The sequence below is a fragment of the Salmo salar genome, chromosome 14, assembly GCF_965601325.2.
Source record: "Salmo salar chromosome 14, fSalSal1, whole genome shotgun sequence".
Taxonomy (NCBI): domain Eukaryota; kingdom Metazoa; phylum Chordata; class Actinopteri; order Salmoniformes; family Salmonidae; genus Salmo; species Salmo salar.
The window spans coordinates 78651089-78678836 of NC_138304.1; the positions used below are offsets into that span (position 1 = coordinate 78651089).

Here is a 27748-nt window from a genome sequence, read left to right on the forward strand (position 1 = left end):
AAGCACCCCACTGAGGTGCTCTCCTTTTATCTACCTCTGTAATATAGAGGTAGATATGAACTCTATGCCCCAACCCCCTCTCTCTTTCGCACCCTCTGTTTCTCTGTCTCTTCTCTCTGTTCTCCCCTTCTCTCCCTCTCTCAGCATCCCTCTCCAGAAAGAGCAGTCGCTTCAACCAGCATGAGTGTCAGATTGTGTACTAAATTTAGTGAAAGGCAGTGTGGCTGTTGTGTGTTGGCAGCATGATGTGCTACAGCTAGTGGAAATACTCTCATTTCATTCCAAACCAATCCTAGCCTATTACAGATGAAGAGTCAGTTTGTCAACAAAGTTGTAATGAGGGTGAATGCTCAGTACTCCAGGCTCATCTAAAAACATGGCATCTCTAGTTCTGCTCTACAGGGAGGGGACAGAGGGAGACAGTGAGCAGAACTGGCAAGGCACTAAAGAGGCTTCACTGTGATTTAAAGGGATGCAATTAGTTATGAGTAATACGAGTACAGATATACAGTATGTTTGCAACCAAATAATGAATATTCTATAGCATTACAAATGAGATACTTCATCCACTGTGCCACTGTGCACATACAATCATTCTCTTTCTCTCTTTCTCTCTTTCTCTCTCTCTCTTTCTCTCAATTCAATTTAAGTGCTTTATTGGCAAGGGAAACATATGTTAACATTGCCAAAGCAAGTGAAGTAGATAATAAACAAAAGTGAAATAAACAATAAAAATGAATGGTAAGCATTACACTCACAATAGTTCCAAAAGATGAAAGACATTTCAAATGTCATATTATGTGCAAATAGTTAAGGTACAAAAGGGAAAATATCACAAATATGGGTTGTATTTACAATGGTGGTTGTTCTTCACTGGTTGCCCTTTTCTTGTGGCAACAGGTCACAAATCTTGCTGCTGTGATGGCATACTGTGGTATTTCTCCCAATAAATATGGGAGTTTAGCAAAATTGGGTTTGTCTTCAATTTTTTTGTGGGTCTGTGTAATCTGAGGGAAATATGTATCTCTAATATGGTCATACATTTGGCAGGAGGTTAGAAAGTGCAGCTCAGTATCCACCTCATTTTGTGGGCAGTGTGCACATAGACTGTCTTCTCTGAAGAGCCAGGTCTGCCTACGGTGGCCATTCTCAATAGCAAGGCTATGCTCACTGAGTCTGTACATAGTCAAAGCTTTCCTTAAGTTTGGGTCACTCACAGTGGTCAGGTATTCTGCCACTGTGTACTCTCTGTTTAGGGCCAAATAGCATTCTAGTTTGCTCAGTTTTTTTGTTAATTATTTCCAATGTGTCAAGTAATTATCTTTTTGTTTTCTCATGATTTGGTTGTGTCCAATTGTGTTGCTGCCCTGGGGCTCTGTGGGGTCTTTTTGTGTTTGTGAACAGAGCCCCAGGACTAGCTCGCTTAGGGGACTCTTCTCCAGGTTCATTTCTCTGTAGGTGATGGCTTTGTTATGGAAGGTTTGGGAATCGCTTCCTTTTATGTGGTTGTAAAATTTAACAGCTCTTTTCTGGAGTTTGATAATTAGCAGGTATCGGCCTAATTCCGCTCTGCATGCATTATTTGGTGTTTTACAATGTACACTGAGGATATTTTTGCAGAATTCTGCATGCAGAGTCTCCATTTGGTGTTTGTCCCACTTTGTGAATTCTTGGTTGGTGAGCAGACCCCAGACCTCACAACCATGAAGGGCAATGGGTTCTATAACTGATTCAAGTATTTTTAGCCAGATCCTAATTGGTATGTGGAATTTTATGTTCCTTTTGATGGCACAGAAGGCCCTTCTTGCCTTGTCTCTCAGATCGTTCGCAGCTTTGTGGAAGTTACCTGTGGTGCTGATGTTTAGGCCGAGGTATGTATAGTTTTTTGTGTGCTCAAGAGCAACGGTGTCTAGATGGAATTTGAATTTGAGGTCCTGTCAACTAGACCTTTTCTGGAACCATTATTTTTTGTCTTACTGAGATTTACTGTCAGAGCCCAGGTCTGACAGAATCTGTGCAGAAGATCTAGGTGCTGCTGTAGGCCCTCCTTAGTTGGGGACAGAGCCACCAGATCATCAGCAAACAGTAGACATTTGAATTCAGATTCTTGTAGGGTGAGTCCGGGTGCTGCAGACTGTTCTAGTGCCCTCGCCAATTCGTTGATATAAATGTTAAAGAGGGTGGGGCTTAAACTGCATCCCTGTCTCACCCCACGGCCCTGTGGAAAGAAACGTGTGTGTTTTTTGCCAATTGTAAACGCACATTTGTTGTTTGTGTACATTGATTTAATAATGTTGTATGTTGTCCTGTTCACTCTCTCTTTTTCTCTCTCTCCATCTCACGTTCCTTTCTCTCTCTCTCTCTCTCTCTCTCTCTCTCTCTCTGATATTCTCTTACTGTTTGTGTGACATAATACCTTTAGAGTTAAGCTACAGTAAGGAGGCAGCAGAACAGTAAACGCTAAACTAATTCATATAACACCATCCTGATTTAACAAACCACAATGTTTTTCTATATGAATTACAGTAATTAAATGGCTGGGATTCAGAAGCGAGACAGTCCTTCACACTTTGTCTGAAGGGCACCAGACAATTGAAATGTCAAGTGCACAACACTTTAATCTCCCACAGTACGGTGGGTGGATTATTTCCGAAGTCTCTGTGGTTGATAAATGTCTTTCTCCTGGCTGGCCGGAGCAGAGCTTATCATTGGCTGGTGAATTTATGGTTGGTAGCCCTGTCTGTCCTGTCTGTAGTTAAGGCATATAGCTGTAATGCGTGACCTTGTAGAGGAGGAGTGCAGGAGAGGGGAGGGAGATGGGGAAGAGGGCTCTGGCTAAGCCCTCCAATTAGAATATGGAAATATAATGTTACTGCATTGTGCATTGCTGCAATGTAGCTAGCGACGCTCACTGTGTACAGATACTATGGCACTGCTGCACTTCGTGTGTGCAGGCAATCCTGATACTGTGGTCTAGGCTATATGAATATTCTGCACTACAGCAAATTATTTGTAGATGTTATCGTATGGCAGTGCAGAGATAATCAGTACAAACTATTAATGCTGAATGTGCACATACACTATATATACAAAAGTATGTGGACACCCTTTCAAAATAGTGGATTTGGCTATTTCAGCCATAACCGTTGCTGACAGGTGTATAAAATTGAGCACACCGCCATGCGATCTCCATAGACAAACACTGGCAGTAGAATGGTTCTGGCCTTTCTAGGGAGTTTTTCCTAGCCACCATGCTTCTACACCTGCATTTCTTGCTGTTTGGGGTTTTAGGCTGGGTTTCTGTACAGCACCCTGTGACATCAGCTGATGTAAGAAGGGCTTTATAAATACATTTGTTTGATTTGATTGAATGGCCTTACTGAAGAGCTCAGTGACTTTCAACGTGGCACCTTCATAGAATGCCACCTTTCCAACAAGTCAGTTCCTCAAATTTCTGCCCTGCTAGAGCTTCCCCGGTCAACTGTAAGTGCTGCTATTCTGAAGTGGAAACGTCTAGGAGCAACAACAGCTCAGCCGCGAAGTGGTAGGCCACACAAGCTCACAGAATGGGACCGCCGAGTGCTGAAGCGTGTAGCACGTAAAAATTGTCTGTCCTCGGTTGCAACACTAACAACCAAGTTCCAATCTTTCTCTGGAAGCAACGTCAGCACAAGAACTGTTCGTCGGGAGCTTCATGAAACGGGTTTGAATGGGTGAGCAGCCACACACAAGCCTAAGATCACCATGCGCAATGCCAAGCGTCAGCTGGAGTGGTGTAAAGCTCGCTGCCATTGGACTCTGGAGGAGTGAAAATGCATGAATTACTCTTCACCATCTGGCAGTCCGATGGACGAGTCTGGGTTTGGCGGATGCCAGGAGAACACTAGCTGACTGAATGCATAGTGCCAACTGTAAAGTTTGGTGGAGGAGGACTAATGGTGAAGCTTTTTTTTCATGGTTCGGGCTAGGCCCCTTAGATCCAGTGAAGAGAATTCTTAACGCTACAGCATACAATTATATTCTAGACTATTCTGTGCTTCCAACTTTGTGGCAACAGTTTGGGGAAGGCCCTTTCCTGTTTCAGCATGACAACGCTCTGGTGCACAAAGCGAGGTCCATACAGAAATGGTTTGTCAAGACCGGTGTGGAAGAACTTGACTGGCCTGCACAGAGCCCTGACCTTAACCCTATCGAACACCTTTGGGATGAATTGGAACGTCGACTGCGAACCAGGCCTAATCGCCTAACATCAGTGCCTGACCTCACTAATGCTCTTGTGGATGAATGGAAGCAAGTCCCTGCAGCAATGTTCCAACATCTAGTGGGAAGCCTTCCCAGAGGAGTGGAGGCTGTTATAGCAGCAAAGGGGGGACCAACTCCATGCCCAACTTAATGCCCATGATTTTGGAATCAAATGTTAGACGAGCAGGTGTCCATATACTTTTGGTCATGTAGTATATTATGGACAATAAACATAACATTATCAACATCAGACTGAACATATTATGGGCGCTAAATGACGCAATTTAGCTCAAGTCGATGCCCTCCACTTTATGCAGTTCTCCTCTCTAATCAAAGACTGGATACAATGCATACTGTAGTTCAATATACATTTAAAAGCTCATTATATACTGCACTCTACTTCCCAAACTGATAGAGTAAAATACTATGCTGTTTTATACTGCACAGCACCATGGGAAGCTCCTCCATACAACAGGTCACATTGGTCTGATCAATGCCTCCCTGACTTCCCTACATAGGTCAGTGTGACATTATTAATGTCTCAGTAGGAGGAACAGGTGGCTGGTGGGTCTGATTAAATGCCTGAGTGTCACATCTCAATGTCAGGGTCAGACCGACACAACAAGGGGGTTTTGTAGCCGCAACCACGCGTGCCCTTGTCAAAGAAGGAACATCACATAGTACCGCAGCCATGCACACACTCACGCACATGCACACACACACTGTTCCCTCCGTCCTTTTCCAATCATAATGAACTATAAATAGATTTTTTTTTTATTACAACAAATCCAATAATATGCCTGGAATATGTCTTCCTGCTTATCCAGAGGACCAGATCTGTCTGCTAATGCTGATGGGACTACAGTACAGGACAATAACAGTGTGTCAGCCCAGTCTACTGGAACAGTCTCGGGTACCTAGTCAACACAATTGTCGTTGTGATGCAACACAAATGGAGAAATTACATCATGCACATAAGCTAGACTGATTTTCACATTTCCTCACAGAGAGAAAACACTCTCAACCAATAACAACAAGGAGTATTACTATTGGCGGGTCCAAGGCCAGCTTTCCTCTGTTCTCTCAACACACATGTATTTTGTTTTAACTCTGCTATGTAACTCTGTCATGATATAACAAAATTCTTGTGAATACTTTCACACCCCTAAACTGATTGTTTGAGACAATGTAAAACAGGCAGGAGCCACTTGGTTGCCATGGGAACTTTGTCACTTCTCTTTCTGTGGGACTCTTCTGAGGAAGAGAGGGACTACTTTCTCTGTTACAGAACATGCAGTCTATTTATAGCTGAAACTGACAATTAACCTGTAAGTCTATGTCGTTGTTTTTTGTTTGAATTGTTTACCTGTTCGCTATGCGGTGGAAATGATAAGACAAGCGGAACTACGTGGCTAATAACTGTTGTAACGGGGATCATTATCGTAGCAACACACCTTTGGAGTGATGGCAATCCCGCGCTGTGTTAGCTAAGTTTTCATGTCTTCGGGTGTAGTTCGTAAAGGTTGAAGTGTGAATGTTAGGATAGTAACGTTATAATAATTAAGGATGAAGCGTGAATTCATGCCAGGAATATTAAGTGTGAAGTTTTGATTTCCTCCCTTCTGTAATAAGCAGCCAATGAGGTATTTTTCCTTTATTCATGTGTTTAATCTGATACTGTTATAGCTCCGGCTAAACTGTTTATGTATGTAAGCACTTCAGAGTTATACCAAGCTAATAAGTCGCTCGTAAGACAAGAAGGTTGTAAGAGTGTGCTTAACTGTATTTTCATTTACTTTATAGTTCTCACGGAAGGTGATAATTCTGACTAAAACTACAGAATAAAGCCGTCAGTTAACCTCTGGAATATGTGGGACGCTATCTCAACAACAGCCAGTGAAATTGCAGGGCGCCAAATTCAAAACAACAGAAATCTCATAATTAAAATTCCTCAAACATACAAGTATCATTCACCATTTTAAAGCTTAACTTTTTGTTAATCCAGCCAGAGTGTCTGATTTCAAAAAGGCTTTACGGCGGAAGCATACCGTATGATTATGTTAGTCACAAAAAAACATACAGCCATTTTCCAGCCAAAGAGAGGAGTCACAAAAAGCAGAAATAGAGATAAAATGAATCACTAACCTTTGATGATCTTCATCAGATGGCACTCATATGTCACGCCCTGACCTGAGAGAGCTGTTTTTCTCTGTTTGGTTAGGTCAGGGTGTGACATGGGGTGGGCATTCTATGTGTTGTATGTCTATGTTGTTTTTTCTTTGATTGGCCGAGTATGGTTTCCAATCAGAGGCAGCTGTCATTCCTTGTCTCTGATTGGGAATCATACTTAGGCAGCCCTTTTTCCGAACAGTCAGTTGTGGGATCTTGTCTTGGTGTTGCATGTGTTTGCACGCTTAGCTTTTCGTTCATTGTATTGTTTATTGTTTTTGTTGGTTCACATTTAAAATAAAGTATGATGAACCCAACTCACGCTGCGCCTTGGTCTCCTCCTAACGACGAGCGTTACATCATAGGACTTCATGTTACACAATACATGTATGTTTTGTTCGATAATGTTCATATTTATATCCAAAAATCTCAGTTTACATTGGCGCGTTATGTTCAGTAATGTTTTGCCTCCAAAACATCCAGTGATTTTGCAGGGAGCCACATCAATTTACAGAAATGCTCATCATAAACGTTCATATAAGATACAAGTGTTTTACATAGAATTAAAGATACACTTCTCCTTAATGCAACCGCTGTGTCAGATTTCAAAAAGGCTTTACGGCAAAAGCACACCATGCGATAATCTGAGTACAGCACTCAGACACCAAAACAAGTCATACAGATATCCGCCATGTTGTGGAGTCAACAAAAGTCAGAAATAGCATTATAAATATTCACTTACCTTTGATGATCTTCATCGGAATGCACTCCCAGGAATCCCAGTTCCACAATAAATGTTTGTTTTGTTTCGATAAAGTCCATATTTATGTCCAAATACCTCCTTTTTGTTTGCGCGTTCAGTTCACTAATCCAAATGCAGAAGGCGCATGCACTAAGTTCAGACGAAAAGTCAAAAAAGTTGCATTACAGTTTGTAGAAACATGTCAACATGGAAACATATACAATCAATCTTTAGAATGTTTTGGTCATAAATCTTCAATAATATTCCAACCGGACAATTCCTTTGTCTTCAGAAATGAAAAGGAACTCAGCTCGCCCCCACGGCCGCACGCGTGACTGAGCTCATGGCATTTTTCCAGACACCTGGTTCAAATAGCTCTTATTCTCTCCCCATTCACAGTAGAAGCCTGAAACAACGTTCTAAAGACTGTTGACATCTAGTGGAAGCCTTAGGAAGTGCAATATGACCCCACAGACACTGTATATTGGATAGGCAATCACTTGAAAAACTACAAACCTCAGATTTCCCACTTCCTGGTTGGATTATTCTCAGGTTTTTGCCTGCCATATGAGTTCTGTTATACTCACAGACATCATTCAAACAGTTTTAGAAACTTCAGAGTGTTTTCTATCCAAATCTACTAATAATATGCATATCCTAGCTTCTGGGCCTGAGTAGCAGGCAGTTTACTCTGGGCACCTTATTCATCCAAGCTACTCAATACTGCCCCCAGATCCCAAAGAAGTTCAAATCAAGAAACGGTTGTGCTCGTGGTTACTGGAGGGAGCTACAATAGCCAGCTGAGGCACTTGCAATGTTTAAATCATTAGTCAACACAATGATGTTCAATAAACCTTTTAGTTTCACATTTCTAAGACAAAGATCAGCAGTTTTCATGGCTGTCTTAGATTCCTGCCCAGCATGCAACACTGACGCATGTGGTACAGACTGAATTCCATCAAAACGTTTCAGATTCTAGAGAGTGACCGTAAAACAAAACTCAACATACAGTATCTTTCAACACAGAATCCCTGGCCTGAGCCCTCTGATAACAGTCAAGAACAAGGCTCCAGCACCGCACACTACCAACACACTACCGTTCCCATTCTCTAGAGTTTCAGTGGCCACACGCTATAAAAAGGAGACATTGTGAAAGATTACTGTTTTCAGAAACATCCAAGAAAACTGTCCAAAGAATGTGGATCACAGAAAATGATCGGAATCATGTAGTAGGATGGTAACCAGAACATTCTCCCTGTCAGACAACTCATGATCCTCTCACACTCAACCCACCAGAGTCCCTGGCCTAACAGGCTCAGTTGGTAGAGCATGGTGTTTGCAACGCCAGCATGGTGTGTGCAACGCCAGGGTTGTGGGTTCGATTCCCACGGGGGGCCAGTACAAAAAAATATATATATATATATATATATATATGCATGAAATGAAATGAAATGTATGCATTCACTACTGTAAGTCGCTCTGGATAAGAGCGTCTGCTAAATGACTAAAATGTAAATGTAAAAAATTTGTCCCAACCACTGGCAAGTTATGCATGAACTCAAACTACCAGTATAGACGTCTCAGTTTGCTACAAGCTGGTGTGGGTCTTGCCCACCAACCCATTGCTAGAATCAGTGAGATTCATACTGTGTGGGAATTAGTATCTGTAAAACTACAGAAAAAGTTCTATGCAAACTATGCATTAAAAACACCAAGCGTTATTGAGATATAACACAATGTGAGAAGACATAATTCATTACCTGTATTCCCTGGTGTTGTTGCTATCAACCTGTGTGGTACACGAGGAGAGACCTTCAGTCCTGCTCGGACCTGGTAGAATCTGGAGGGAGAAAACAATACAATACCTTCAGTTACTACACAGATGTAGGATCTTAATTTGAGCCAGTTTGCTACAGCAGGAAAATAATCCTGCAGCAACAGAAACTGTGGATTATAATTAATGGACATTTTTTTGTAGGGGGTTGATACATTTTACATTAGGGCAAATCAAGTCTGACTTCTTAAAGTGGAAATTACAAACTTTAGCAGTCTTTTTAAAATGTCTGCAACAACAGGATGATCAAATTAACATAAACATCTGTACATAGCTACTAAACACATACCGGCAATACTGTACACATCACTACACATCACTAGACACATACTACTGCATATGAAACAAATGTTCAGAATGGAATGGAAAGAAATAGCTGGAAAGGCTAGTACTGTCCTGTTAAACACAACTGGTAAAGAATTGTACAAATGTACCTTAATTATTAATAAGCACAGGATCAAATAGCAATAAATAATACATTACTCATAATAATGCACATCCATTCAGTGAGTCTGCTGCTGTCTGTGCTTGAAGGTCAACAGTAGTAGAGCTCTATACAATAGCTGATAAAACAGATATTACATACCTAATAATATCATTTGTAATTGTCTCTTGCATACTAGGTACTTATCGTAAGAGTAGGGGTGTCCTAACCCTGATGTCCTGGCTAAATTCCCAATCTGGCCACCTAACCACCCCCCAGCTTCCAATTGGCTCATTCCCCCCTTCTCCCCTGTAACTATTCCTCAGGTCGTTGCTGTAAATGACAGTGTTTTCAGTCAACTGACCTGGTAAAATAAGGGTTAAATATAACAACAATTCAATATAGTATTATCATCCTGCTAATGCTGACATACAGCAGTCCCCCGTCAAAAAGATACGGGCACCAAGAGTGCAGTGAAACACGCATCTTCAAAGGTCACTTTGAATATCGGAGTGTGAATGGATGTGGTTCTGTATAAAAGCATTGCGCCCCCTGAGATCTGTCGGCAATGGAAGAGACCAGAGCCTAGCTGTGAGCACAGACATGGTATCAGCAGGGTTTTAGTGAGTGACCACCTCTGGAAGATGAAGGCGTGACAGTGAAGAGGACAGATAAGGTTTTTAAGGTTGATAAATAAATAAGGGTAGAGTAATCGCTCAGAAAAAGCTTAAAGCAGGTGAGAGCGCAACTGCACACAACGCATTGTAGGGCCTGTTACGGTTTAGAGTCAGAGTGTACTGTAGAAAAAACATTACAGAGAGAAGCGGGGGATGTGGATACGATATTCAATATACCTGTAGTCTGTCTTGATATCATTATGACATTTGAACACATTTCCAATAAAAACAACAGCGGAAACATTAATTGTGGCGTTGTCCCTGCTGCTAGTTAGAACGCCATCAACGGATAAACAGAGGACTTCGAATGGAGACATGCTCCTAGAAACTACAGCCAGGATTATTAATCAAACCAGATTAAAACATCAAGAGCAGCGTTAGAAGCGACTAATTCCCCCTCCAATAAGCTCAACTAGAAGGCCTGCCCTGCTCTTATCACCATCTCCTGGTTTAAACATCAAACAAAGACTTCCGTTTAATGCAATAACTCCTCTATAGGGTTTGTATAAAACCTACAAGTGAATGGCTTTTTCAGGGCTGTATATAAGATTTTAAACCTAATTAACCTAATTGTACATTTCTCCTGAACTTACAATAGCAAATCACAGTGTTATCTTTACATCATCAGTTACTTGGACTCTCTAACTCTCTGTCTCGCTGTTCAGTGCTCCCATCAGACCTACTCTCTCCTTGTTGCTGTTCTGTGCTCCCATCAGACCTACTCCCTCCTTGTTGCTGTTCTGTGCTCCCATCAGACCTACTCCCTCCTTGTTGCTGTTCTGTGCTCCCATCAGACCTACTCTCTCCTTGTTGCTGTTCTGTGCTCCCATCAGACCTACTCCCTCCTTGTTGCTGTTCTGTGCTCCCATCAGACCTACTCTCTCCTTGTTGCTGTTCTGTGCTCCCATCAGACCTACTCCCTCCTTGATGCTGTTCTGTGCTCCCATCAGACCTACTCCCTCCTTGTTGCTGTTCTGTGCTCCCATCAGACCTACTCTCTCCTTGTTGCTGTTCTGTGCTCCCATCAGACCTACTCCCTCCTTGTTGCTGTTCTGTGCTCCCATCAGACCTACTCCCTCCTTGTTGCTGTTCTGTGCTCCCATCAGACCTACTCCCTCCTTGTTGCTGTTCTGTGCTCCCATCAGACCTACTCCCTCCTTGTTGCTGTTCTGTGCTCCCATCAGACCTACTCCCTCCTTGTTGCTGTTCTGTGCTCCCATCAGACCTACTCCCTCCTTGTTGCTGTTCTGTGCTCCCATCAGACCTACTCCCTCCTTGTTGCTGTTCTGTGCTCCCATCAGACCTACTCCCTCCTTGTTGCTGTTCTGTGCTCCCATCAGACCTACTCCCTCCTTGTTGCTGTTCTGTGCTCCCATCAGACCTACTCCCTCCTTGTTGCTGTCAGACCTACTCCCTCCTTGTTGCTGTTCTGCGCTCCCATCAGACCTACTCCCTCCTTGTTGCTGTTCTGTGCTCCCATCAGACCTACTCCCTCCTTGTTGCTGTTCTGTGCTCCCATCAGACCTACTCCCTCCTTGTTGCTGTTCTGTGCTCCCATCAGACCTACTCCCTCCTTGTTGCTGTTCGGAGCAGAAACATGGCAGACATGGCAATCCATAAAAACTCTAATATTAGTGCACTCAGGTTTAGCTAAGGATTATAACATGAAAAATCTTCATCCCCCTCTGTCCTGTTTGGACCCAGGAAAATCTAATCTGGGTAAAGATGACCTTCCCGTCAGCCAGAGTCACAACCCAGAGGCTAGCCAGATGGCAGATCATAATCTCTCAGTAGATACACTGTATCTGTAGGGCACAAAGATGACCCTATTCTTCATCGTGTCTGTGTCCCAGATAGCACCCTATTCCCTATGTAGAACACTCATATCTGTCCTCAGACACATCCTACCGTGCAGCATAAAGATGACCCTTTTCTAAATCATAACTGTCCGTTTTAGCGGTATCATTAAGACTGCGGCGGCAGTGCAGTGGGTATGAATATGAACTATGAAGCAGCCAGAGATACAGACGGAGACTGTCAGACTTTAGTTTGAACCAAAGTCTCCTACATGCCACAGAAATGTGTTAGCCCTCGGAGCTAAAGCCTAACTAATAGCCCGGGGAGCTGACCCAAGTCTTCAGGTCACAAGGCAAGGTTACTCATCACAGGAACATGATTCACCGGTCCACCTCCGTTACACTCACCCTCTCTGGAAGAGATCCACATTGTGAAACTTGTGCAGCTCTACAGAAAACTCCAACGTTCCCTGTACTTCAGACATGATATGTTCCAGGTCATCCCCTGCAGAGAGAAAATATAGTATATCAATCAATATAAGGTGCAGTTATTTACAGTTATAAGGTGCAGTTATTTACAGTTATTAAGGTGCAGTTATTTACAGTTATTAAGGTACAGTTATTTACAGTCATGAAGGTGCAGTTGTTTACAGTTATTAAGTGCAGTTATTTACAGTTATTAAGGTACAGTTATTTACAGTCATGAAGGTGCAGTTGTTTACAGTTATTAAGTGTAGTTATTTACAGTTATAAGGTGCAGTTATTTACAGTTATTAAGGTGCAGTTATTTACAGTAATTAAGGTGCCGTTATTTACAGTTATTAAGATGCAGTTATTTACAGTTATACGGTGCAGTTATTTACAGTTATACGGTGCAGTTATTTATTGTTATTAAGGTGCAGTTATTTACAGTTATAAGGTGCAGTTATTTACAGTTATTAAGGTGCAGTTATTTACAGTTATATAATGCAGTTATTTACAGTTAAACAGTGTAGTTATTTACAGTTATTAAGATGCAGTTATTTACAGTAATAAGGTGCAGTTATACAGTGCAGTTATTTACAGTTATTAAGGTGCAGTTATTTACAGTTATTAAGGTGTAGTTATTTACAGTTATTAAGGTGCAATTATTTACAGTTATTAAGGTGTAGTTATTTACAGTTATTAAGGTGCAGTTATTTACAGTTATATAATGTAGTTATTTACAGTAACTTACAGTATTTCAAGACTTGAGAAAGACCCAAGGGGTCAAAATGTTGTCACAAAAGACACACACGGTATTGCAGTGTGAGCAACACACTGGAAAATGCTCTATTGCACGAGCCCCATTGTTTTATGATTGCAGTGACAAAGCCAGCAGTACCTTCATGATTCATCAGTGAATTCATGGCCAAGTTAGCATCCTTTCACAAACAAAGGCATTCACAAGGAATCAAAATCGAATCCAACCATGACATGTATCACCTAATCATTGAACAAAGTCATTTGTCTTCTTCACTGTAGAGCTTCTGTGACTCAGTTGACCTCAGGCCTCACAGTGAGAGGATGCTTACTATATATATATATATATATATATATATATATATATATATATATATATATATATATATATATATCACACACACACACACACACACACACACACACACACACACACACACACACACACACACACACACACACACACACACACTCTCCTCCACCATGGTTTCTAATTAGACAAACAATGAGTCATTTAGGAAGTGTTTGCCTTGATCCTTCCATCTCCCAGGAAGCTATTCACAGAGTCAACAGGCACCTTGACTGCATACAACCTCAGCATGGAACAGTGAGATGAATGGAGAGACACCCGGGATGAAGTTTTACAAAAAGGTTATAAATTGATGGGACGGCTCCTGCTCTACAGTACATGTGAAAGTGTTAACTCACAATCTAACCGTCTTCCCAGTCACTCCTTAATGTGTTTTCTAATCATAATGATACTATGTTGTAGACTGTGTTCTTTCACACATTCCCATTTACATTGTTGTCATTTAGCGGACGCTCTTATCCAGAGCGACTTACAGTCAGTGCATTCAGCTTAGGTTGATAAAACAACCACATATCGCAGTCTGGCCTTCCTCTCAATAACGACATCACTCTCTCTCTCGAGTGCCTTTTATCATGATAATAGTAACAGCAGTTAGCAATAGCATGGGTAAGTTTGTTACTGCCATGCATTACTACAATATGGTAGAAGCCGTTGTGTTTATTGTCTCTGTTTTGCTTAGGATTTAAAGTCCAGGTGCTGACGTGATCAACCTCTACTGTACTAACGAGTCACAGTTATTAAACAGTTGATATATTCAGCTTGTTTGATCCCCATTTAATAATTCTACCAAATATAATATCAAAAGATATGCCAATTAGTGAACGCTTTTATCCAAAGCGACTTACAGTCAGGCGTGCATACATTTAACATAAGGTGAATCAAACCCACAACCCTGCTGTTGCAAGCTCCATGCTCTCTCTACCAACTGAGCCACACATTTGGACCGATGAAGCCCCATCAAACTACAGCTTAGCCACCACGCCTGTAGGACATCATCTATCAGTAAACTAAGCTACAAAATGAAAATAAAACATACTGCATCGCATTTTTCGTTGTGATCTGCATTAAAATCAACTTCCAAAAACCATGCAAAAAGCTGTTTTCCCCCGTTAAGGGGTCGGACGATCATGTTTTTATCTGTGATCCCTTTGTTTTGATGTGTCTTTGAAGCTAGAAGAGTGTATAACAACTACATGTAATATGTCGTCCCCATTATGCCAAATCCTAGAGTTGTAAGAGCAGTAAAACACCTTTAACGCCACAATCTTGACAATGTTTCTGCATAAAAATGACAGGATGCAGATTAGTGTTATAAAGTAACAAAACAATTTGTCTGTATTTCCTCACTGAAAAAGGAACTTTGGCTTTCAAACGTTTTAGAATGTGATTCAGATTCAGACCCCCGGGCCTAGAAGATGCTGCTCTATTTAAAAGGCAGGGAGCCCGAGAAACACAATAACAAAGCCTCCTCCTGTACTGTGTGGTTCATTATCCCGCTGCTGATGAAAACCGCCTACAGGGAGGGAAGAGATATGTGACACAGCGTTGCTGCCTTCTGCATGACATTACTTTTTCTGTCACATTGACATGTAAGGGGGCAGGCAGACACACACACACGTGCACACACACATGCACATACACACTCCCCTGACGAAACTGGCTACTTTAATAAAGGTTATGATAGGGTGCTGAGGTTTGTGCTGTGCCAGTCCGTGGGTCATATTAACAGTGACCCGTCCTAACACAGAGCCTTGACCCAGCAGCATCAGACAGTTGTTGGTGGGAGAGGATGCAGAGGATATTGTGCTGTTGTTTAAAAAATGATGTATTGTACATCCGTCCTCTGGGCTCTGTGACAGTGTGTTGCTCTTTACTTATCTACTGTGCACTCTTAGAAAAATGGGTTTTGAAAGGGTTCTTTGGCTGTCCCCCAGGAGCACCCTTTTTGGTTCCAGGTAGAACCCTTTTGGGTTCCATGTCACACCCTCTTTGGAAAGGGTTCTACATGGAACCCTAAAGGGTTCAACCTGTAATCAAAAAGTAAAAAACCCTTTTAGGTTCTAGATAGCACTTTTTTTTTCTAAGAGTGTATAACACAATGGAAAATGCCCAGTTCTAGTCAGCTGTTGTCAGGTGTATCTCATTGAGTCAAAAGCAGGAGCTCTGCATTTCCCTCACTCTGTCTGGGATATACAGGCTACAGCTGGGACTGAACACTGTGTGCCTTACAGAAACACAGGCGGTTGCATATCATTCATTCTCTCTCTCTCTCTCTCTCTCTCTCTCTCTCTCTCTCTCTCTCTCTCTCTCTCTCTCTCTCTCTCTCTCTCTCTCTCTCTCTCTCTCTCTCTCTCTCTCTCTCTCTCTCTCTCTCTCTCTCTCTCTCTCTCTCTCTCTCTCTCTCTCTCTCAGTCCAACCGCTAGATCATGTTCACTGCCAGCAGAAGTACTGTATATAGTGGAGGCTGAATTATCTCCCCTGGATATCAACCTCAGCTGACATATTAGGACAATTCACTAGGTCACAGGCACCGCTCTACACACCATAGAATTACATAGGACTTTGACAGGATCCCTGTGATCCACACACACAAACAGTTTCAAGGGAAGTACATGTCAACAATAATTTCCTTACTTCTACTGAGCTCGTCTGTTTGCGCTGATGATGATGATGTCGATGACGATGATGATGATAGCAGCGTGTTAGTCACTATAGCAATAGAAGAGATGTGAGGGCCTGCTTGCACAGAGCGTGCATTGAACCATAGAATTGAACAGGTGCTGCTTGATTCTGTCATTGTCACATTGTCCCTGACCTGCACTTCTCCAGCTGGGTCAATTGCTGTGGCCTTGTCTCACCTGATCTCTCGTTTTAATCAAAATGACTTCTTTATAGTCAGTTAAATGAAGCTTACTGTATGTACGAGATCAGCCAGATAGATTGTTACTATGTGTACAACTCAGACCCTCTGTGATTCAAAGATACCTTCACTTACACTGTAATTTAAGTGTTAAAACAGATGAAGTCTAGTCAGAATACTAGGACCTGCAGATTGTTGTCCAGTATGATCTTCATCATTTACCATGCTAGTTGTCACGCCCTGACCAGTAAAGGGGTCATTTGTAATTGTAGTATGGTCAGGGCGTGGTAGGGGGTGTTTGTTTTGTGTGTTTTGGGGTTTTTGGTTCTAGGGGATTTTGGTTCTAGTTTTCTATTTCTATGTTTATTTTTCCATGTCTTTTTCCATGTTTGGCCGAGTATGGTTTCCAATCAGAGGCAGGTGTTTTTCGTTGTCTCTGATTGGAAGCCATACTTAGGCAGCCTGTTTTTTCCTTTGGGCTTGTGGGTGGTTGTTTTCTGCTTGTGTGCCTTATGGAACTGTTTCGTCGTCTGTTTATTTTGTTTTGAGTGTTCTTTTCTAAATAAAGAAGAAAGATGTGCACTATACCTGCTGCATTTTGGTCACCGTTCATCGACGCCTATGACAGAACCACCCACCAAAGAAGGACCAAGCAGCTGAAGAAGGAGCAGCAGGAGAAGTATTTGGAGTCATGGACGTGGGAGGAGATCCTCGATGGCAAGGGTCCATGGAGCCAGGCTGGGGAGTACCAGCGATCGAAGGAGGCGCTGGAGGAAGCAAAGAGGGAACGACGGAGGTACGAGGCGTTGTATCCTCCTATTCAAGAGGTGAAGAGGCAGCCCCCAACATTTTTTTGGGGGGGGGGGCATAAGGGGAGTGTTGCTAGGTCAGGGGGGAACCCTGACCTAACTTCCCGGGCTATACGGAGGGAGCCATGGAGGAAACCAGAGCCGGTCGAGGAGTCAAGATCGGATGACGACGCTGAATTCCGGAGAAAGGGACTGGTGGAGAGCGCACGACGGAGCAGACGCACAGAGGGAGGAGCTAGACAACATGGAGGTATGCGCACTATGTCGCCCATAAGCACTCAGAGCCCGGTGCGGTCGATACAGGCTCCGCAACATTGTCGTGCGACAGTGCGCCGGCACAGCGTATCTGGCCTCCAATGCGGCTCCTCTGCCCAGGATATCCCACGCCTGCTCCACGCACGATACCCTGCATTCCTCAGCATAGCCCAGTTCGTCCTGTGCCAGCGCTTCGCTCTTGCCGGGCTAGAGTGAGCATTGAGCCAGGATGGGTTGTGTCAGCCCTGAGCGCCAGACCTCCAGTGCGCCTCCAAGGCCCAGTACGTCCTGTGCCTGCTCCGCGCACTCTCCGTCCAGCGACGCTCCTCAGACCGGAGCCTCCAGCGACGCTCCTCAGCCAGGAGCCTCCAGCGACGCTCCTCAGCCCGGAGCCTCCAGCAACGCTCCTCAGCCCGGAGCATCCAGCGACGCTCCCCAGCCCGGAGCATCCAGCGACGCTCCCCAGTCAGGAGCCTCCAGCGACGCTCCTCAGCCCGGAGCCTCCAGTGACACCCCTCAGGCCGGTGCCTCCAGCGACGCTCCCCAGTCAGGAGCCTCCAGCGACGCTCCTCAGGCCGGAGCCTCCAGCGACGCTCCTCAGGCCGGAGCCTCCAGCGACGCTCCTCAGCCCGGAGCCTCCAGCGACGCTCCTCAGCCAGGAGCCTCCAGCGACGCTCCTCAGCCAGGAGCCTCCAGCGACGCTCCTCTGCCAGGAGCCTCCAGCGACGCTCCTCAGCCAGGAGCCTCCAGCGACGCTCCTCTGCCCGGAGCCTCCAGCGACGCTCCTCAGCCCGGAGCATCCAGCCACGCTCCCCAGCCCGGAGCATCCAGCCACGCTCCCCAGCCCGGAGCCTCCAGCGACGCTCCCAGTTAGGAGCCTCCAGCGACGCTCCTCAGCCCGGAGCCTCCAGCGACACCCCTCAGGCCGGGGCCTACAGCGACGCTCCCCAGTCAGGAGCCTCCAGTGACGCTCCTCAGGCCGGAGCCTCCAGCGACGCTCCTCAGGCCGGAGCCTCCAGCGACGCTCCTCAGCCCAGAGCCTCCAGCAACGCTCCTCAGCCCGGAGCCTCCAGCGACGCTCCTCTGCCAGGAGCCTCCAGCGACACCTCTCAGCCCGGGGCCTCCAACGACGCCTCTCAGTCCGGGGCCTCCAGCTACGCCTCTCAGTCCGGGGCCTCCAGCGACGCCTCTCAGTCCGGGGCCTCCAGCTACGCCTCTCAATCCGGGGCCTCCAGCGACGCCTCTCAGCCCGGAGTCGTCTGAACGGGAGCTACGCCCAGAGCCAGAGCCACCCCTCCGTCGTGGGAGGATTGGCGAAGGGGGGGTGTAGCACAGGAACCGTCGTTGACGGTGGCCACCCTCCCTTCCCTCCCTTTAGGTTTGGGGTTGTTTTGTGGGTTTTTTTGTTTTGGAGGTGCAGTCGGGGTCTGCACCTTCGGGGGGGGGGGTCACGTCCTGACCAGTAAAGGGGTCATTTGTAATTGTAGTATGGTCAGGGCGTGGCAGGGGGTGTTTGTTTTGGGGGTTTTGGTTCTAGGGGATTATGGTTCTAGTTTTCTATTTCTATGTTTCTTTTTCCATGTTTGGCCGAGTATGGTTTCCAATCAGAGGCAGGTGTTTTTCGTTGTCTCTGATTGGAAGCCATACTTAGGCAGCATGTTTTTTCCTTTGGGTTTGTGGGTGGTTGTTTTCTGTATAGCCTGTGTGCCTTTGTCAGGGATTTCTTCGTCTTCTGACGATATAACGAAATCATCGTCGGAAAAGGTAGACCAATACGCAGCAGGTATGTGATTGTTCATTTTGAACATTTATTCACTTCAAAACGAATACAAAAACAACAAACAAAAAACACGAACGATTGACAAACTGACAGTCTGGTAAGGCACTAGGCTAAACACAGAACAATCACCCACAAATAACAAACACAAACACACCCTCATATATGGGATTCTCAATCAAAGGCAGATAGACAACACCTGCCTTCAACTGAGAGTCCCAACCCCAATTAACCAAACATAGAAACAGACATACTAGACAAAAATCATAGAATACCTGAAAACCAAACAGTGCCCAAAACCCCGGAATACTTAAACCAAATGCCCCTTCAACAAAACACACCACCCGAACCACATAAAACGAATACCCTCTGCCACGTCCTGACCAAACTACAATACTAATTAACCTTTATACTGGCCAGGACGTGACAGTACCCCCCCCTTAAAGGTGCTAACCCCGGAAGCACCTTAAAACGAAAAAAAAACAAAAAAACAACCCCAAACAACAAAACCAAAATTCCCCTCTACTAAAGGGAGGGAAGGGAGGGTGGCTGCCGTCAACGACGGCACTGTGCTACACCCCCCCCTCCCCAACCCACCTATATCTGGAGGTGGCTCTGGTTCCGGCCGTTCCAGGCTGTCGGGCCACTCTGGCATCGCCGAGGGGCAGTCGGGCCAGTCTGGCATCGCCGGGGGGCAGTCGGGCCAGTCTGGCATCGCCGGGGGGCAGTCGGGCCAGTCTGGCAGTTCGGGACAGTCTGGGCAGTCTGGGCAGTCTGGCCACTCCGGCAGTTCAGGGCAGTCTGGCCACTCCGGCAGTTCAGGGCAGTCTGGCCACTCCGGCAGTTCAGGGCAGTCTGGCCACTCCGGCAGTTCAGGGCAGTCTGGCCACTCCGGCAGTTCAGCGACAGTCTGGCCACTCCGGCAGTTCAGCGCAGTCTGGCCACTCCGGCAGTTCAGCGCAGTCTGGCCACTCCGGCAGTTCAGCGCAGTCTGGCCACTCCGGCAGTTCAGCGCAGTCTGGCCACTCCGGCGACTGTTCAGCTGCAGTCTGGCCTCTCTGGCGACTGTTGACTGGCGGGCAGCTCTGACGACTGTTGACTGGCGGGCAGCTCTGACGACTGTTGACTGGCGGGCAGCTCTGACGACTGTTGACTGGCGGGCAGCTCTGATGACGACTGTTGACTGGCGGGCAGCTCTGATGACGACTGTTGACTGGCGGGCAGCTCTGATGACGACTGTTGACTGGCGGGCAGCTCTGATGACGACTGTTGACTGGCGGGCAGCTCTGATGACGACTGTTGACTGGCGGGCAGCTCTGATGACGACTGTTGACTGGCGGGCAGCTCTGGTGACTGTTGACTGGCGGGCAGCTCTGGTGACTGTTGACTGGCGTGGCTGGGTTGACGCACTTGTAGCCTGGTGCGTGGTGCTGGTACTGGGCTTACCAGATTATGAACACGCACCTCCAGGCTAGTGCGGGGAGCGGGAACAGGACGAGTCGGACTGGGTTGACGCACTTCCGGGTCCGCACACGAGAGACAGGAGCTGGAAACCCAGGACTATGGAGGCGCACAGTCGGTCTAGATCTTACCTCCTGCACAACCCGCCTTGGCTGGATGGAACTAGTAGCCCCGTACGAGCGGGGTGCTCGTACAGGGCAGACTGGGCTGTGCAGGGGCCTGATGGTAGCCGTGCGTAGAGCGGGAGTTGGGTAGCCTGGTCCTCGGAGGCGTACCGGCGACCAGATGCGCTGCGCAGGCATCCTCCTACCAGGCTGGATGCCCGCTCTAGCACGGCACCTGCGAGGGGCTGGAATAACGCGCACCGGACTGTGCGTGCGTATGGGTGAGATAGTGCGCTCCTCAGCGAAACATAGCGCTCTCCACCCCATACGCTCCTCCATATAACCACGGGTAGCTGGCTTCCGGCTCTTCTTACGCCTAGCCAAACTACCCGTGTGCCCCCCCAAATTTTTTTATTGGGGGTGCCTCTCGTGCTTCTCCCTCAGCGCGTCCATGGCCTCGTACCTACGCCTCTCTGCCTTGGCTGCCTCAATTTCCCACTGCGGGCGGCGATACTCCCCAGCCTGGTGCCAAGGTCCGGCCCCATCCAGAACTTCCTCCCAGGTCCACTTCTCCCGCCAGTCGAATTCCCTCTGCTCCTTCTTCTGCTGCTTGGTCCATAGTTGGTGGGTGATTCTGTCAGGGATTTCTTCGTCTTCTGACGATATAACGAAATCATCGTCGGAAAAGGTAGACCAATACGCAGCAGGTATGTGATTGTTCATTTTGAACATTTATTCACTTCAAAACGAATACAAAAACAACAAACAAAAAACACGAACGATTGACAAACTGACAGTCTGGTAAGGCACTAGGCTAAACACAGAACAATCACCCACAAATAACAAACACAAACACACCCTCATATATGGGACTCTCAATCAAAGGCAGATAGACAACACCTGCCTTCAACTGAGAGTCCCAACCCCAATTAACCAAACATAGAAACAGACATACTAGACAAAAATCATAGAATACCTGAAAACCAAACAGTGCCCAAAAACCCCGGAATACTTAAACCAAATGCCCCTTCAACAAAACACACCACCCCGAACCACATAAAACGAATACCCTCTGCCACGTCCTGACCAAACTACAATAGTAATTAACCTTTATACTGGCCAGGACGTGACAGCCTTATGGAACTGTTTCTTCGTCTGTTTATTTTGTTTTGAGTGTTCTTTTCTAAATAAAGAAGAAAGATGAGCACTTTACCCGCTGCATTTTGGTCACCGTTCATCGACGCCTATGACACTAGTAGCTGATGGGGATGCTCTGAAGTCCAATTACAATAGGCCCTCTAATGTGCTGCTGCTTGTGGCCATATCCTACCGTTCTGATGACACTCTATCCTACCGTTCTGATGACACTCTAAACTCTAATCATGACAAAGTGCCACCTGCTTGGGTTACAGACACTATTTCAGATGACTAAATAATGCTGAGTGCTATTACACTTTTGAGTCTGGGGCTCTATGAGGCTATTACAGGTTACACTACTGAGGCTGGGGCTCTATGAGGCTATTACAGGTTACACTACTGAGGCTGGGGCTCTATGAGGCTATTACAGGTTACATTACTGAGGCTGGGGTTCTATGAGGCTATTACAGGTTACACTACTGAGGCTGGGGCTCTATGAGGCTATTACAGGTTACACTACTGAGGCTGGGGCTCTATGAGGCTATTACAGGTTACACTACTGAGGCTGGGGCTCTATGAGGCTATTACAGGGTACATTACTGAGGCTGGGGCTCTATGAGCCTATTACAGGTTACACTACTGAGGCTGGGGCTCTATGAGGCTATTACAGGTTACACTACTGAGGCTGGGGTTCTATGAGGCTATTACAGGTTACACTACTGAGGCTGGGGCTCTATGAGGCTATTACAGGTTACACTACTGAGGCTGGGGCTCTATGAGTCTATTACAGGTTACACTACTGAGGCTGGGGCTCTATGAGGCTATTACAGGTTACACTACTGAGGCTGTGGCTCTATGAGGCTATTACAGGGTACATTACTGAGGCTGGGGCTCTATGAGGCTATTACAGGTTACACTACTGAGGCTAGGGCTCTATGAGGCTATTACAGGTTACACTACTGAGGCTGGGGTTCTATGAGGCTATTACAGGTTACACTACTGAGGCTGGGGCTCTATGAGGCTATTACAGGTTACACTACTGAGGCTGGGGCTCTATGAGGCTATTACAGGTTACACTACTGAGGCTGGGGCTCTATGAGGCTATTACAGGTTACACAACTGAGGCTGGGGCTCTATGAGGCTATTACAGGTTACACTACTGAGGCTGGGGTTCTATGAGGCTATTACAGGTTACACTACTGAGGCTGGGGCTCTATGAGGCTATTACAGGGTACATTACTGAGGCTGGGGCTCTATGAGGCTATTACAGGTTACACTACTGAGGCTGGGGCTCTATGAGGCTATTACAGGTTACACTACTGAGGCTGGGGCTCTATGAGGCTATTACAGGGTACATTACTGAGGCTGGGGCTCTATGAGGCTATTACAGGGTACACTACTGAGGCTGGGGTCCTATGGGGGGACTTGAGTTTGTCACCACTAATCTCTCAACCACAACAAGCAAAACAAGCCCCTGGCTCTTCTCTCACTGAACTGGCTTGTATGTTAAGCTGGCAAATAGACTTGCATTTTAGTAACTGAAATAAAGACAAAACCCAGCACAGTCTAAATATTTTTTACATAAGCCTACAAGTAGTTGGTTGACCTGAAATAGTCTAGAAAGAACAACCACACTCAAAACATTGATTCAAATGTTCTTTCTCGCCACAATACTGAGACTGCAGAGTCTGCAGGTAGGCTACCTTCTCTGCTTCTACTTCTGACATCACAGTATAACACATACACTATATGACCAAAAGTATGTGGACATCTTTTTGTAGAACATCTCATTCCAAAATCATGGGCATTATTATGGAGTTGGTCCCCCCTTTGCTGCTATAACAGCCTCCACTCTCCTGGGAAGGCTTTCGACTAGATGTTGGAACATTTGTTGCGGGGACTTGCTTCCATTCAGCCACAAGAGCATTACTGAGGTCGGGCACTGATGTTGGGCGATTAGGCCTTGCTCACAGTCGGCGTTCCAATTCATCCCAAAGGTGTTTGATGGGGTTGAGGTCGGGGCTCTGTGTAAGCCAGTCAAGTTCTTCCACACTGATCTCAACAAACCATTTCTGTATGGAGCTCGCTTTGTGCACGGGGGCATTGTCATACTGAAACAGGAAAGGTCCTTCCCCAAACTGTTGCCACAAAGTTGGAAGCACAGAATCGTCTAGAATATAATTGTATGCTGTAGTGTTAATATTTTCCTTCACTGGAACTAAGGGGCCTAGTGGGAACAATGAAAAACAACCCCAGACCATTAGTCCTCCTCCACCAAACTTTACAGTTGGCACTATGCATTCAGGCACATAGCGTATTCCTGGCATCTGCCAAACCCAGATTAGTCCGTCAGACTGCCAGATGGTGAAGCGTGATTCATCCCACCAGAGAACACGTTTCCACTGCTCAAGAGTTCAATGGCGGCGAGCTTTACACCACTCCAGCCCACACTTAGGCGTGTGTGTGGCTGCTCGGCCATGGAAACCCATTTCATGAAGCTCCCGACAGTTATTGTGCTGGCGTTGCTTCCAGAGGCAGTTTGGAACTCGGTTTTGAGTGTTGCAAACGAGGACAGACAATTTCTATGCGCTACGTGCTTCAGCACTCGGCAGTCCCGTTCTGTGAGCTTGTGTGGCCTACCACTTCGCGGCTGAGCAGTTGTTGCTCCTAGACGTTTCCACTTCACAACAACAGCACTTACAGTAGATCGGTGCAGCTCCAGCAGGGCAGAAATTTGATGAACTGACTTGCTGGAAAGGTGGCATCCTATGATGGTGCCACGTTGAAAGTCACTGAACTCTTCATTAAGGCCATTCTACTGCAAGGTTTGTCTATGGAGATTGCATTGCTGTGTGTTCAATTTTATACGCCTGTCAGCAAAAGTTGTGGCTGAAATAGCCGAATCCACAAATTCTAAGGGGTGTCCACATACCTTTGTATATATAGTGTATCTCAGGATCAGAAGGGGGACATTATTCAGAGTGTAGCAGCCTACTGTAGCTACTTGCCTATATTTGGAGTAAGTATTTGGAGAGGCAGAACTGAGACAACGGGCCAAGCGTAGGTGTAATCATAGCACAGTCACAGTGCCATAACAACCGGTTAAATGTTTACACACCATCGTCACATGACAGGAAATTAATCTCACACATTCACCTCATAATTAACCCTCATCTCATGGGGCAGGCTACAATGAAAGGCAACGACACCATCCCTATGAATAAAAACAACAAACTGGAATAAAACAACATCCTCCCACAGAAAAGACACTCCAGCACACTGGTATCCTTATATGCCACACAATAAATGAAATCGCTATTTTCTTGGTTTTAAGACCCATTAGCCTAAATGTATTGCTGAGTTACAAGAATACCAGTAGGCCTATACTGGAGTTGTTCACTAATCTGTCTCTCCATGCACCGACTGGAACTAGGCTATATGAGATGCATGAACTACCCGCTACTTAAAGGAAAACTATATTTTGCTATTTGTTTCAATAGTCCTTTGTTGACATAGTCCCAAAATGTTTTGCTTGTCAGTACTCAAGTTTTCAACATATGTAACTTTGAAAATACAGAAATGATCCCCTTATGATGCATTTTGCATCTTGGGACAATATCAACAATGGACTAATGAAACAGTGGACGAATAAAAGCCACCATCCTTATGAATAAAGCACCTAGTAAGGAAAGGAACTGAAGGGCACAGATGTGATACAGAGAGAGTCTGACTCACTGTGTAAAGGAGAGATTATGTAAATCATGTGATTGTGATCTCTGGGCCAAGTTCTTCTAAGGACATTAGCTACTATAGAAACACTTAGTTTAGATCACAGTCACACATACATTTGAGGAAGGGTGGAGAGTGGGTAAGGGGGGGTTGCAGTGACTTACTGAACTTGCAGTTATGTTCTGTGCTGATAACATGATCTAGAATTCATCCAAAGGCTCTAATATAATATATAACAGCAATTCACCTCATCAAGTCATCCAACTAGCCAAGGAACATAACATTGGTGTGACCTGTGTGCTATTGGTACAGTGGTGCGGCAGGTAGCCTAGTCGTTAGAGCATTGGGCCAGTAACCGAAAGGTTGCTAGATTGAATACCCAAGCTGACAAGGTAAAAATATGTCATTCTGCCCCTGAACAAGGCAGTTAACCCACTGTTCCTAGACCGTCATTGTAAATAAGAATTTGTTCTTAACTGACTTGCCAAGTTAAATAAAGGTTAAATAAAATGTTTTTTAAAAACAGTGGTTGGGGCTGTTCATATAGTGGTTGGGGCTGTTGATACAGTGGTTGGGCCTGTTCGTATAGTGGTTGGGGCTGTTGATACAGTGGTTGGGGCTGTTGATACAGTGGTTGGGGCTGTTGATACAGTGGTTGGAGCTGTTCGTATAGTGGTTGGGGCTGTTGATACAGTGGTTGGGCCTGTTCGTATAGTGGTTGGGCCTGTTCGTATAGTGGTTGGGGCTGTTCGTATAGTGGTTGGGGCTGTTGATACAGTGGTTGGGCCTGTTCGTATAGTGGTTGGGGCTGTTCGTATAGTGGTTGGGCGCTGTTCGATACAGTGGTTGGGGCTGTTCGTATAGTGGTTGGGGCTGTTCGTATAGTGGTTGGGGCTGTTGATACAGTGGTTGGGGCTGTTCGTATAGTGGTTGGGGCTGTTCGTATAGTGGTTGGGGCTGTTGATACAGTGTTTTTTTATTTTTATTTTAAGAACAAAGTCAGTTAAGAACAAATTCTTATATTCAATGACGGCCTAGGAACAAATGCTAGGAGAGTAGACTGTTCACCAAGCGGACAGCTGCATGCAGTGTGCAGTAGACAAAGCACCTGCCCTCCGCTAAGCAGACCTTCTGTCATAGAAATAGGCTATTAGGAATCCACTGCACCTGACTACCATCACTGACATGGAAATGTCTGAAGTCCTGTACTTTATAAGCTCATCTCTTTTTATACTTATATTATCTTATGTATAACCTAACATAGGCTACTAGCATAGAATAACCTACAGTTGAAGTTGGAATTTTACATACACTTAGGTTGGAGTCATTAAAACTCATTTTCAATCACTCCACAAGTGTCTTGTTAACGAACTGTAGTTTTGGCAAGTCGGTTAGGACATCTACCTTGTCCATGACACAAGTAATCTTTCCAACAATTGTTTACGGGCAGATTATTTCACTCATAATTCACTGTATCACAACTCCAGTGGGTCAGAAGTTTACATAAACTAAGTTGACTGTGCCTTTAAACAGCCTGGAAAATTCCAGAAAATGATGTATTGGCTTTAGAAGCTTCTGAAAAGCTAATTGGCATCATTTGAGTCAATTGGAGATGTACTTGTGGATGTATTTCAAGGCCTACCTTCAAACTCAGTGCCTCTTTGCTTGACATCATGGGAAAATCAAAATAAATCAGCCAACACCTCTGAAATAAATGTAGACCTCCACAAGTCTGGTTCATCCTTGGGAGCAATTTCCAAACGCCTGAAGGTACCACGTTCATCTGTACAAACAATAGTACGTGAGTATAAACACCGTGGGACCACGCAGATGTCATACCGCTCAGGAAGGAGACGTGTTCTGTCTCCTAGAGATGAACGTACTTTGGGACGAAAAGTGCAAATCAATCCCAAAACAACAGCAAAGGACCTTGTGATGATGCTGGAGGAAACAGGTACAAAAGTATCTATATCCACAGTAAAACGAGTCCTATATCAACATAACCTGAAAGGCAGCTCAGCAAGGAAGAAGCCACTGCTCCAAAACTGCCATAAAAAAAGCCAGACTACGGTTTGCAACTGCACATGGGGACAAAGATTGGACTTTTTGGAGAAAAGTCCTCTGGTCTGATGAACAAAAA

The 27748-nt window shown here is 45.4% G+C and overlaps 1 protein-coding gene across 1 annotated transcript in view; it reads right to left on the minus strand.

The window, feature by feature from the left end:
- Positions 1-27748, minus strand: part of LOC106570218 (protein FAM135B) — a 58484-nt gene that overhangs the window by 28765 nt on the left and 1971 nt on the right. Inside the window, exons 2-3 of the mRNA XM_014142305.3 lie at positions 12293-12389; positions 8914-8993 (exon numbers count right to left, since the gene is read on the minus strand). Coding sequence (XP_013997780.1) covers positions 8914-8993; positions 12293-12369 — 157 coding nt within the window. The 5' untranslated portion in view covers positions 12370-12389. The remainder of the gene's footprint in view (positions 1-8913; positions 8994-12292; positions 12390-27748) is intronic.